Raw genomic sequence first — 13,700 nt, 5'->3', positions numbered from 1 at the left:
CTAATCTAATTCAGCTAAGCATATCCTCCCTGCAAAATAACCCTTTAGAAAAGATTACAAGTAGGAGCGATGATAAGTGGAGAAAATGGGCAAAGTTGACACACATTTCTTAATAAGAATGTGTAGAGATGTCAAAGCAAAATATTCAGTTTTTAGCTTGAATAAGTGCTCACTTAAAATATATAAATCATAGAAATTCGTAACTTTTTTCTTTTTGTGTAAGTACAAATCAACATGAAATACAGAAAACTGCTCAAACTGATAAAAAGGTAGAGTAGATGAAATGAACAAAGATAACCATTTTATTTACTGGAAAGAGTTATGCATTACACCATATTCAGTTGGTAACATAAACGAAGATAAAAGAATTGATATGTTGGCCTCATTTATTTTCTTAGCACTGTAGTGCCTTTTCCAACCGTTGAGTGCGCGATCAGATTACACAAATACAAGCACATATTATATGGATTCTCCCATGGGACACTCACTTAGGATTGTCAACAACAAAAAAGTTAAAAAGGACAAGCAAAAATAAATTCGTAAAAGAACGTTTTTGGATTTAAAATAAATGTGTATGTCTTTGAGAACAAGTTTCCTTTGAAATTTGGATTTAAAAAATAATTAGCAACAAAAGAACGTCTGAGGTCAGTCTTTTAGTCATGTTTTCATATGGTGTTAGCATTAGGTGGAAACACTTCACATTTAACCCCAAAAGGCATAATAACAGAATTGCAGTGAAATGTAGGAATAGCAGGATCATTACAACAATGATTATACAGGGTACAAATCCGGGTCAGCCACATGTTACACAAATGTTAATACTGGAAAGAAATACAATGTCAGAATTATGTGTGGTTCGTCACATATGCATAATCATGCAAATAAAAACACTGAGTAGATTACAAAAATGTCATAAAAGACTTTCAAAGAACTGTTTAATTGACTCTAACAGTCAAACCATTGAGCTAAAAACTTTGTGGCAATAACGTTAAAATCATTTACTTCCTCTGAGATTTGGTGCACAATCAGATCTTTGAACCCAAACAACAAAATGATTCATTCTGTATCTCCATCATCATCGAATAATGACTGGTCAACACATGACGACATTTTTCTCCATAGTTCTCCAATCTTTGTTTAAAAATGACTTTTTAAAACAGAAAAGAGTCACACTAAAGAGCAGCAGATTTACTCCTCAGTGTCTTCATTAGCTAACAGATGATCAGAGAATCATTCTGAAGGGGGAAAAAAGTTAAAATAAAAATGTGCTCTCAACCGATGTTCCACAGCAATTAAACTCCAGTCATGGAAATACTCTGGCTCAGCAGTTTTCCCAGGCTTCGGTTTAAATAGGGCAAGTTTTAAATAACTCCAGAGGAAAGGGATAAAAAGACACTGAGGATTAGAGCCATGCATTTCAATATGGAAAGGAGACCGGATACAGGTAACAATCTCCTCACATTCCTAATGGAGACAAGAGAAATAATACTTTCCATAGTGTTCATATTATGAATATGGGAAAGCTTACATGATGTGCAATATCTCATGAAAACATTTCACACTGCATAATTTTATGCACTCACACCCTTACTCTAAAGGCAGTTAACTGCTGCTCTTCTTTGTAAGTAGAATATTATTTCTGGAAAATCCTTGACTGGGGGACATAGCTTGATACTGTATCTTTTAGTTTAACTTTGAGTCAGAAGGACAAAAGAGATGTCTAGATGAAATCTTTCAGGAGTTAACATAACAGGATCAGGATACAAATGCAATACATCAGGGGCCAATGGCAGTTACCGTGGCACTAAAATAACAATGAATCAAATTACAAATACAGCGCATCTGGGGGCGTTATTACAGACAACAGAAAAGGTCACTCGGGAGCTAGATGGGCCTTGTATGTCCATAGAAATTGATTTTAAGGTAAAAGTTGTCAGTATCAGCACTGATCACGCTCTCTCTCACAACCCCAATGGAACAGCTTTTTGAAGAATTGTGTTCTCTTTACTGAAAACATATTCTTGTGAATTTTTTGCAATCTTAAATACGAGGACAATTTAAAATCACTCTGGTTTATAAATAAACAAAAAACTTAGGGGGCAAATTTTTTAAATTGGGAAGTCTATCCTAAGAGTTCCTTTTTAATCTAGTCTTTATATCTATAATATTAGTGCATTTGTGGCATCCATGGGTTGAACCAGCACACTTTCTTACTGGAAATCCATCAGTTTCCTATGATGTGTCTTTCTGAGATACAGATTATGTCTTTTGGCTGATGGATGATAACAATTATACATTAAATTTGCCGTTCTTATCCCAGTAGAAAATACATTTCATTCATTTCTTCCTTTTTCATATTTTGTAATTTTCTCTTGAGAATTGTGAGGATTTTATTTAATTCAGAACATCAGGAAATTTCCACATTCATAATTGATTTATTTGACTGGTGTTACATGCTTGTTTGAAATAGAATGACTATCTGTACAGGAATATTTTCCAAAGCATAGAAAAGCAAACACTGTAGATTGAATATCCTTTTAAGAAAAGATAAAATTTGAGAGGCATTTGCCCCCCTGGGGGATTGCATACCTTCTATTTCCGAAGTATTCCTGAGGACATTTGTCATTTTAGACTCTGACAGCTGAGGCTTTTTATAGTAGAACTGCTACATTCTGGACAACTTTAAAGATGTTATGAATTATAGCTGGAAGGAAAAAATAATACCAGCAATCCTGTCTTTTTTTTTGTCAAATACCTTGAAAAAATTAAGACTGCTGCCCTATTTTTAAGGGATAAAATATTTTACGACTAGCCAGTAGACCCTTCATGTATTTTGAAATTTAAAGTGAAAGAATCATAGAATTGTGGAATCCCAGAATTACAGTACATTATCATAAGACATCTTGCCATATAATTTAATCTGTACTAGACAACCAATAGTATTTAATTTTTAAAAAACAAATCTTCCTTAAGATGATTAATTTCAGTGATTAATTTCCCATTGTTAAAAACCTTCCCAAAGTTAATATAAATCCTTCACACTGAAGACTTTTTCTTATTCTAGTCTTAGTATCTATAGCTGGCACCTATCACTTGTTAGCTTTCCTTTTCTCGAAGATCACTATTGTACCTCTTTTTCTTTAAGCTAAAGTATAATCTTGCTAAATAGATCTTTTTAAAAATTATTTTATAACTTTCTATTTCCTCAAAGTTCTCCAAATTCCTCTTATTGAAACAGAATTGGATACAGAAATGGATCTGATGAATTATGAATTGACTGGAAAGTTTAACCTGAGGGTCCTGTATGCCCCTGTGCATCCAGACCAAAGGGAATTTATTGCTCCTTTTTAGTTTATTTTTTAACTAAAAGAAACCCTCGGCAGGACAGCATTTCTGCATGCTATTCTTTTCAGTATGGTAATTGTGCTTACTTTTAAAACGACCTGGTTACTTTGCTAAGCCACTCTTTCTTGCTACCTTTTATCTTTGCCCTCTGGGTTTGCAACAATTAGCCAGTATTTTAATTATATTTTATAGTTGCTTTTTCTTTCCCAAATCTGTCTTCAACTTGTCTTACAGAGGTTCATTCTTTTTTATTACCACTAGTTCTTCAATTTTCCAATTTCTTTTTGAACCCTAATGCTTCTTTACAGGTACTGATTTTTATCAATGCTATACAAATTCGTTCATTTTAAATGCCTGTAAATAAAATGATACGGCTCAGTTTAAACTACACGAAATGATGCCACCATAAAAATACATGGGATTCTCTCTTACTGCTTAGGGACTATTATCTAATTTTGTGCTGAAAATTAGAAATTTATTTCCCAGTTTTTATATCTTTTTGGCAAAGTTTTGCTAAACTTAACATTTGTATAGAATTACTACTTCAAAACAAGCATTTCCCACTCTATTAATATAATGAACTTAAATTAAACTAGTATATAATACACTTACTGATAAACTTTTTATTGACAGAAATAAATGTTTTTGTCTATGACCCAGTTTTTCAGCTGGTCGTAAACACAGAGTGAGGGAGCACGACTGCCCTCGAGTCACACACAGACAGCACTCTCTGCTAACCTCCCTCCCTGCACCACCACCGACACTGACGAGGCAACATGGGAAGATGTTCTGAGGTACTTTTTAAAAAGGCATTATTTTCCCTCAGGCACAGTTTTATTAAAAGTCAACTTAGCAGCTATGCCACGTCTCAGGTCCGAACACAAGACACTTGAAAAAGAAAAGAAAAGAAAAAGCGAGTTGGGGAGTTTCCTTTAACTGAACTCTAATAAAACCCACACTGTCTCACTGACACTGGTGGCTGGCAGATACAACACCAATAAGATGAAGACAATGTCTAGAAGACAAGGCAACGGGCAGAAGGTTAGGCTGCCGTGTTTCAGGACTTGATGGCAACTTGATTTGTTTCATTTTCTGTATTTTAACCTGATTCCCTATTTTGATGAAAATCTCCAACTACTCCAAGTTGCATAATAAATGACGCTGTTGAAAATAGCACTCGTAGAAGGAACTCAAAAAAATCTCTTGGTTGCTTTGGTAACAGTGACCTCTAACAGGTGCGTGACTGATGAGAGCTCCGACCCTGTGCTTTGTAACTTACCTATGGGCTGCCAACTGGGATGGGCCACTCCGCTAGTGCATCACCTGCTTTTGCTCAGTAAGCTGAGTGGCTCCTCCTAGACCACCATTGTTAGAGCGCTGCATTGTTTGTTTTGGGGGGGGGGAAAGGTAATTAGGTTTACTTATTTATTTTTTAGAGGAGGTACTGGGGATTGAACCCAGGACCTTGTGGATGCTAAGAAAGCACTGTACCACTTGAGCTATACCCTCCCCCGAGCCCTGCTTGTTAACTACCTTTTGTGTTAACAGTGAGGATTGTTTGTTTCAAAGAGAAGTTACAGGTTATCATTACACGAAAAGGTCAAACTGTTCTGGTTTTAAACAAGTTAAGGCTACCTGACTAGACAAGGAATCAGGGCTAGGAGCAGGTGTGTGGGCAGCACAGTTAAGGAGCCCGAGAGTGTTAGACCTTTCGGCTCAGTTAGCTGTTTTCCTTGTTTGTCAGGTTATGTGCGAAATAAATTTTGCTATGAAAATCCACTGCCTTAAATTAAGTCATAAAAGTCACCCAGCAGAATCTGTAAATTAACTAGGAACATGTATTATCTCAATATAATATAATGCTTGTAGGCACCTGAGTGTTTGTCAAAAGTAGACAGAGAGCTAATGTTTATCACCTGTTGTTTTTTGGCAAGGAGGATTCATTATGCAAAAAAACCTAACAACAAAACATACAATGTAAATCAAAATTTGAACACTTTCTGGATAAATTAATTAACCAAAGGTTGACTTACAACTACATATGTATATATTTTCTCATTTGTACTTGATACCTTGTAGCAGGAAAGACTCATAGTAGGACCCTGAATTTGGGAGAAGTAAACAAAAATTCTGTTGTCATTAAATAAATACACCATTGTTTTTTCCCTTCAGGTTATTTAGCCTTCTTTAACGTCAACTCACACACACACACATATACACACACACAAAGGAGCAGCACCAGGGCAACTAACTGTCTGCAATTAAAAAAAAAAAAATAAAGATGCCGTCAAAAGTTGAGTAAGTCAATGAATCATAACATAGTCTCTTTTTTTAGATTTGCTTTATAACATCCAGTGAAGAATTCTAGTTTAAAAAAACAAAAACAACAAAAACCCAGCAGTTAATGAGCTACTGATTAAAGTAAGTGCAGAATGACTATCAGTGTAGCGGCAAAATCCAGTTCCGGTTAACATTCCGATGCACTTCATTTAGCATTTTGTGCAGGAAGAATGACCACAGCCTGGGCCAATTCCAGATTTCCAATGAAATTAAAACTCACACTTAACTGAGCAAAATATGTGTCTTGAAAAATAAGTGAAGTTCACTTCTCACTGAAATGATTTTTATAGACATAAATCATGTGGCAAATAAAGTACAAAATAAATAGCGATGACCAAAAATATTAGAATCAACTCCTCTAGCTGAATTTGAAGGATGAGGAAAGGGGATTTTACAATATATGTATTTTTACGTTGTCTTAGGTCTCTCTCATGCTATCGAGGTAAAAGCCAGCCATCTGAGATACATATTTCCTATTTCATTTTGTTTGGATTTAAACTGAACTGAAGCCATTTGATTGCAGACGTGTAGCTGGGACTTAGAGAAACCATAGACTGTTTCATCACACCGGAGTCTGTGCTTTGTGTTAATCTTCTCCACTTTCTCCCATCTTTCCAAAATGATGGACGTTAATCTGATCCAACATCTAACCACCGAGAAGAAAACACCCCGTGGATCTTGGGCAGTATCCTGTGTGTGGCTACAAAATGATGGCCCCAGGTGTTCGTCGGCGGGGGGCGAAGACTAGGGGTGAGGAGGCTTGGAGAGACAGTGGAGAGGGGCGCACTGGGAGCTGGGGTGTGGCTGCTCCTCGGGGACAGCTGTGTCAGGACTGAAAACAAGAAACAGGGTGTCAGCAAGAAACACACTTACAAGGGGCGAGGCACCGTGCTAAGGGTTCCACAGGTGCACTATATTCACAGAAGTTTTGCACAGAAAATGGCTCAAATCGAAAGCATGCCAAGACAACTGTGGCTCTTCCAAACAACGCAGGAAAAAAAAAAAGAAAAATGCAACGTGCTAGGGAAATATGTGAACTCCTCCCTGCGGTCACTTTTTTTAAGGTTTTGCACAGTCTCGTTTCCCTAGGTCTCTGGGTTAGCTGCAAGATTTCTTTAGCTCAGTTCTTTACCAACTTAAATGTGTCCACCAGTCATCTGGGGGAGTGATTCTGATTCAGTGGGGCTGGGTGGGACCTGAGAATCTGCATTTCTAACAAGCTCCCGGGGACATGGACGTGCTGGACCAAGGCTTTAAATGATGCCACAGTTCTCTGGTAGACCCAGATCCAGCAGGATAACTAACTTGCCCATGGAAATCTAATTTGTCCAAGGGTTCCTTCCCCCTACCTGCTTTAGCTTGGTAACGTAAAGGACAGAAAAGCAAGTATGTCACGCAGACTTCCAAAATGACTTCTGAGAGCCTCCAGTTTAAATGAACACAGGAATGCTCGGGCTCTTCAGAGGCCTGATGAATAATCTTGAAGAATAAGGAAGCAAATGCATGGAATTTCCTAATGTAACACTACAGAGCACATTCGGGTTCAGACCGTTCAAAAGGTGACAAGTAAGGGGGAAATCACACTACGGGGATTTTTTTATTTTTTAATTGAAATAGACCGGCATTTTCCTAAAACTCTGCTTTTTTCCTTTGTACTTTGAAACTCAGTACCATAGAATTCATTTCTTCCAGGAGTGTTATTTGAGAAAACTATTAAAATTTTATTATTATTAATTTAATCAGTTTTTAAAAGCTAATACTATCATTGAAATTACTAAAAATGAACATTAAACAAATAATTTTGGTGCTGAAATTAGTCTTCATGTATATCTCTTGAATTTTAATACAGAAATGATAAATATGTACAATACCGCTCTGCTTGGGGTCACCTTTACTTCCCAAACTATTTGAACGGCTATAAATTTAGTTTAAAAGGAGATATGCTCTTCTGTACTAGTTAGGACACCCAGTGCTAAAAATGATTTTTCCTGTCTATTTTTAAAATGTGCTAGGTGAACACGGGAGAGCTGGAGGTTCAAAGCAAGAACTAAGAAAATATTGCATGGCAGAGTCAGATGGCCTGGGAAATAAAGCTGCTGACAGACCTTCCCACAGACCTAACCGAGTTTCTTCCCATTAAATCTGCACGATTTAGAACGAGTTTCTTTTTAGGGGGCGAAACATGTTTTTCAACCTAAGTTAACGGCAAGCAGCACAGGGTGGTCACCCTGCACAAGAGGGCTGTGTTTGAAGGCCCCATGGGGTTCAGCGAGGAGGGAAGACACGCATCTCTGTGTGACCAGCTGGAAGTGTGCAGCGATGGCTTGAACACAGGTCACAGCTGCTTGGCCCAACACATTGTCATTCATGATGTTTTAATGTTTTCTGCATTATTTCAGATTTCTTACATAAAGTGAGAGGTTATAAATAGTTCATATTCTAGCATTACTGTTTTAAATTCACATAAAATGCAAGTGCCCTGTGTGTTTCATGTGACAGAAGCATATTTTTTGGCTTACCGATTAAGGAATCACTTCTTAAATGTAAATACTGGATTTGATTAATTCTAATCTAACCTTAAATGGGGATAGGATGAATTCTGCCTCAGTTCTGATTGCTAAATACCTTCAGACGCCCACCTGTCCTTCATCCTTTGCATTTAAGAGCCTCTGTTCTGTAGCAGACCACGTTGTAAACAGTAGGGTTAGGAAACCATTACTATTAAGATATGAAAATGGATATGTCTTCAGAAAATTTCTTTTCCAAGTAAGCAATTACTTGCTAGAAATGGAAAGGTATTAAATACCAAATATATATATAAAATATTACACCCAAGGCTGCAACACACTGGGCATTTCTTTTCATATCATGATATCTGATATCTATAAACAACCTTAAAAATTGGTCTCTACAGTGGAATCAGTCTGTAAAAAGCATATATGGAAAAGTTCTCCATTTTCAAAAGTGACAAATGCTCTTTTATGCCAAACTATAGGCCTAAAATTTTAGTTTTAATCTATGTGTAAGCTGAAGGCAGTATAAAACAATTTTTATAGTGAGACACAGGGATAGAAAACTTCCAACCTGAAATCACTCAACATTCTTAGCACATTTTGTTTCTCATTAAATAAACTTTCCTTCTCAATTCAGGGATAAAGAGCCAGCCTGGTGGGGGTGGGGTCTAGCTCAGCGGCAGAGCACCATGCTTAGCGTGCACGAGGTCATAGGTTCAATCCCCAGTACCTCCATGAAATTAAAAAACAATATAATCAATCAACTGAATTACCTCCCTGCCCCCAAAAGAGTCAACATGGCTGATTTAAATACTCTCTGACTTTGCTCCTCACAGTATCACTAACGGGGCGGGGGGCGGGTCCCCTTGCAGTGCAGTGGTGTATGGGGATGGTTAGGAGAAAAGCTGCTAAGTCACTGGGATCCACTGCTTTCAGGATGGGTGACCGTGGACAAATCATTTTACGTCCTCAGATCTTGGTTTCCTCATTTAAAAATGAGTCTAATAGCCGCTTGCCTTAGAGGAACTGTAACCATTAATAAGTGTAGAGATTTAACCCGTGTCTGGTGCACAGGAAGAACGCGAAGGTTGGCTATGTATTAATTTCTTGCCATGAAGAAGTGAAGAGGGCAGTGAGGGCATTAAGTTCGGTGCTTTCGGCAGTGGGCGTGAGTGGGAAGGAAGCCAGCCATCATCCTAGTGACTCTGCAAAGGGGAGTCTTCTCAGGTCTCTCTGTATGTTATCATTTCTCTGTGTGGACCACAGGGAGGGTCAGCGGACGCCTGCTCCGGACCAGGCTGTATTCATGTGAGTAGAAACAAGAAACATCTGTAATTCATTAAACTGCTTTCCTTTAAAATCAATCATCCGTGTGGAAGTAGCAAGCGATCTAAATCCAGTAATCTCAGAAGATACGTAAGTGGGGCACATAATCGTTTAGTCAAACTGGTTCTCAAAAAAAAAAGGTGAAAAAAAATTAAACTTCAAATGATTCCTCATTAGCCTTTCCATTTCTTATCTAATTGAAACATCTAAAACAGTAGCCTTCTCCACTCTTTGTCCTAGCAAACGAGAGAGGTTATGAAAGACACTGCAGATCTCAGTCTTGAGGAGTGGTTAGGTACTAAGGGCGGTTAGTAGTCGGAAGAGACACTGACAACACACCACGGGCCAGGCCTGTGCCTCACCGAACCCTCCCCAGTACCCAGCCTCTCTCTTAACGAGTCAAGAAACAGAATCTTAGCCCCCAAAAGCAGCCGTCCAGGATCACACAGGTGGGACTAAAAGCCAAGCCATCTGACCCCAGAGCTCATCCACTCAAACAGTCAAGTGACTGGACTTCTGTCGTGTGCCTGGCACCGTCCCCGGCCCTGCAAGGGATGGGGGTGCTTCGCGGAGAATGCACTGTAGGTTAAGAGCCCATGTGCTTGTGCACCACACACACAGAATCCCAGTGGGATGTATATGAGCATTTATAATTGTATTTAGTTACTTAAAAATTGAAATTACTCAATAGTTGGCTGCTGTTACAAAATAGCATTCATCTATTAGTGAAGGACCTTCCTGGAATAAAAACCCTGTTGCTGGAAGTGGTGGGCACGGCAGACTGAGACATCAATCAGGAAGCAGTGGCTTGGGGTCTATTAATCACATTCTTTTTCCTGCTGACTTGGTGTCCCACTTAAACAGCTGGCTGCACAGCCACCTCAGGGACAGAGTCACACTGGGGTTTGGCTGCTGCTGTTTCTGGGGAGGACCTGTGGGCTCCCCAAGTCTCTGGCTCTAACCCGTGACCACATGCACCTGCCTCTGACATGTGCCTCTCAGACATGCATGGAAGTATGTATGGGACTGTCTCTACTCAAAAGGAGCCTTGCCCTGGTAGAAAAGCGATGGCCTTATTAAAATAAGGAGGGAACAACAAGCAGGCTATAAAAGCCACAACCAGACTATAAAAACTTGGCACCATCAGAGGCCAAATAACTGGAGATGAAGGATTACAAGAAAATGATGAGGTCCTGATGGGGTTGCTCTGATGCTGTGTGGAAGCTGGCCCAGGATGAAGATAAATTCATGCTGGATTCGCAAAGCTTTCATTGGAACAGAAATTGTTTAGCAAGCTCTCCAGTGTAGTGTCCAGGCAGTATGTAAACCAGCCTTTAAGATTCTTCAGTTAGTGGGGAGGGTATGGCTCAGTGGTAGAGCGCATGCCTAGCATGCATGAGGTCCTAGGTTCAGGCCCCAGTACCTCCATTAAATAAATAGATGAATAAACCTCATTACCACCCCCCAAAGTTAACTAAAAAATTAATTAAAAATAAGTAAAAATTAAAACTCTTCAGTTAATCTTAAAGGGCACTACCACTGCAATTTCCTGAATGCCCATTACAAGGTTTTTTCCACCTTTCCATTTCTTTGGTGGGGGGGGGATGGTATTCAGGTTTATTCACTGATTTATTCTTAGAGGAAGTACTGGGGATTGAACCCAGGACCTCATGCATGCTAAGCGTGTGCTCTACCACTTGAGCTATACCCTCCCACCCCAATTTCAGTTTTAATGAGGGCCCTACGTGGACAGAAAATAGAAACACTTTCATAAAGTTGTCTTGGACCAGACATGAGGTATGCTTTATACCCTTCCTGATTGTTTGTCTGAGAAAGATACTCCAAGGAGACAAAAGACAAACATCCTAACAATTCCAGGTTTTCTATTTTGGAAAGTAATGAAACGCTGGACTGACCCAAGTGTTTACTCACACGAGGGAGCTGAAGGCAGCCTTTAGTCCACCAGCTGGTGGCTTCTGAAATACACTCTAGGTCCCTTGTACTTCCACTGGGCACATGTGGGCTCCAGGTATCCAAAGCGTGTTTTGTATAACCCATGTTTGAAATAAAACGTGGCAAATGTAATCACGTATCGGCAGTTATGATGCGAGAAGGGAAAGCTTGGAGTCTATGGATCTGACATGCAGCTGGGTGGGAAGAGAAAGGATGTCTGAATTTACCTGACAGTCGGGCAGTCTTGCCTCCCGGCTAGTTGTGAGCACTGTGGCGGTACGGAGGCAGCAGGCTGCTGACAATCTATAAGAAACTGATAAATTAGACACGTATACAAAGAGATGACAGAGCCACGTGTTAGTAACGGCGACTTAAGCAGTTGCCTGCGAGATTTAGTGAGGAATGTGCGTTCACACAGAAACGGGGTTAAGCCTTTTTGGTTTTTTGAATGATGCCATTAGGAAAGACAAGACTTTTTTCTTAACTAGACACAGCATTTAAAAATTAGTGACCCAAAATTTGTAGTGAGATCTCTCAAGTCATTAGGACCTAGGTGGCCATTCATATTTGGTATTTGGACATATCTAAAAATAAAGGATCTATTAACGTAATGAAATTGCTTCAAGTTCTGAACTTGAACATGGTGGTAGCTACTTGCTCAGCACTTAGAGTCGCTATTCCAAGTGGAACGTATTCAGATAATTGACTTTATTGTCAGACACATGGGCATATTGTCAGTCTCATAGGGACCTTGAGAAAAGCATGCAAAAAACAGACTTTTCCATGATTAATAGAAGGATGTCAGAGAAGGAAATAATCTCTGCAGTTTTCTGAAAATAGACTTTATTCATCAAAAGGAAGAACTGTCAGAAATCTTAGAATGTTTATTTTATATATATGTATATATATGTATAAAAAATATATGTATACATATATATATATAAAAAAAATAAGTTGTTAGTAACTTGGACTGATGGAGAAAAGCTAACCTGAATAGGAAATCCACTTTTATTTTTGCCATTTTAAAGTCACATAATATAACTCATGCTAGCTGGTAAAAATCCATGCTTTAGCTGATCAGTTATGTCAATCAGCTACTCTAAGAAAGGCCACGGGCTGGGTGTTTTAAACTAATCAAAGAGCAGCCTGTTCACTGGTTATCAGGCTGATATACTAGAATCACCTGTGAAGCTGGTTAGAAATGGATACATTCTATTCCTACAAAAAGATTTTGCAAAAAAGTTGGAATTAGACTTAAAAAGTCAGCTATTCGTAAATAATTGCGGCATTTCCCCTTGCTACTGCCTAGACTATGCATTTGCTCAGCAAACCTCTTTCCCTGTATGTTAGATAGATAATATTTAAGCCAAATTATCAGAAATTCTGGATTTACAGCCTTGAATTAATGTCTTTACTGAAATTTACATTCAAAGGCTTGTATCTAAGTCTCCCTTGCTCTAAACCCAACATATTCTCTTATTAGAGCAAAACCTGCTCATACACCTTCAGTATACCGAAATTCGTGAAAATTGTTGATGTGTTGTGCAAGACATTAGAAACATACTGAAGCTGTCTCTGTTACAAAGAAGAATATAAGATAGGCTTGTCTTAAGTTCATTCAAGAGAACAGTCATCGCTGAAGAGACCCTTTTATAAGGTGGTATTTGTCGCAGAGTAACATGAATTATTGCATTGTAATAGAAGTGAGATCTGATTCTCGTTGAGTAGCTGGTATTCAGGTGATCAGACACAGTAAGTCTTTCAGATATAACAAATATTTCCATTTCCTTAGCTTTGGAGAACTCTTTTTTATTTTTTTCTTTAAGTCTGTTTTCCCATTTTGCAGCTTGAGTAGCTCAGTGATTTCCTTTTGTAGAAACTCAAAAGTCTTAAAGGGTGAATTCCTTTATGCTCTTTGTATCTTTTCCAACAGCTCTCCTGTGTAAGTGATAATTTAGGAATTGCTGGGCTAATGTAAACAACCACTTCGATGTGGTCACCAGACCTGCAATTTTAAGTTAACCAGGTGTGTGCTGCCCTCTTATGTTGTGTTTGGGTAAATGCAATGAATACAAATGAGCATGAACACTTGGGCAATGACTCTGGAATCTGGCCTGTCTTTCCTATGTTGCCAGGAAGGGTATAAATAAAGCTCTTCTATAGCAAAGTTTTGACCTCTGTGGAATGAATGATAAGCCCTAGAATTAGAGTAATTAGAGTGGT

The 13,700-nt window shown here is 38.6% G+C and overlaps 1 protein-coding gene across 6 annotated transcripts in view; it reads right to left on the bottom strand.

Moving 5' to 3' along the window:
* Nucleotides 1-279: 279 nt before the first annotated feature.
* BICD1 (BICD cargo adaptor 1) overlaps nucleotides 280-13,700 on the bottom strand; it is a 172,442-nt gene continuing 159,021 nt past the window's right edge. Inside the window, exons 9-10 of one of the 6 annotated variants that reach the window (XM_031443830.2) lie at nucleotides 11,705-11,780; nucleotides 280-6,517 (exon numbers count right to left, since the gene is read on the bottom strand). In XM_031443830.2, coding sequence (XP_031299690.1) covers nucleotides 6,430-6,517; nucleotides 11,705-11,780 — 164 coding nt within the window. In that variant the 3' untranslated portion in view covers nucleotides 280-6,429. Of the gene's footprint in view, nucleotides 11,583-11,704; nucleotides 11,791-13,700 lie in introns of all 6 variants that reach the window. The other 5 variants (XM_064479174.1, XM_031443827.2, XM_064479177.1 and 2 more) reach the window with 5 other exon arrangements.

Source organism: Camelus dromedarius, chromosome 25, assembly GCF_036321535.1.
Source record: "Camelus dromedarius isolate mCamDro1 chromosome 25, mCamDro1.pat, whole genome shotgun sequence".
Taxonomy (NCBI): domain Eukaryota; kingdom Metazoa; phylum Chordata; class Mammalia; order Artiodactyla; family Camelidae; genus Camelus; species Camelus dromedarius.
The sequence above is the reverse complement of the archived record's forward strand: the minus strand, read 5'-3'. Positions and strand labels throughout refer to the sequence as shown.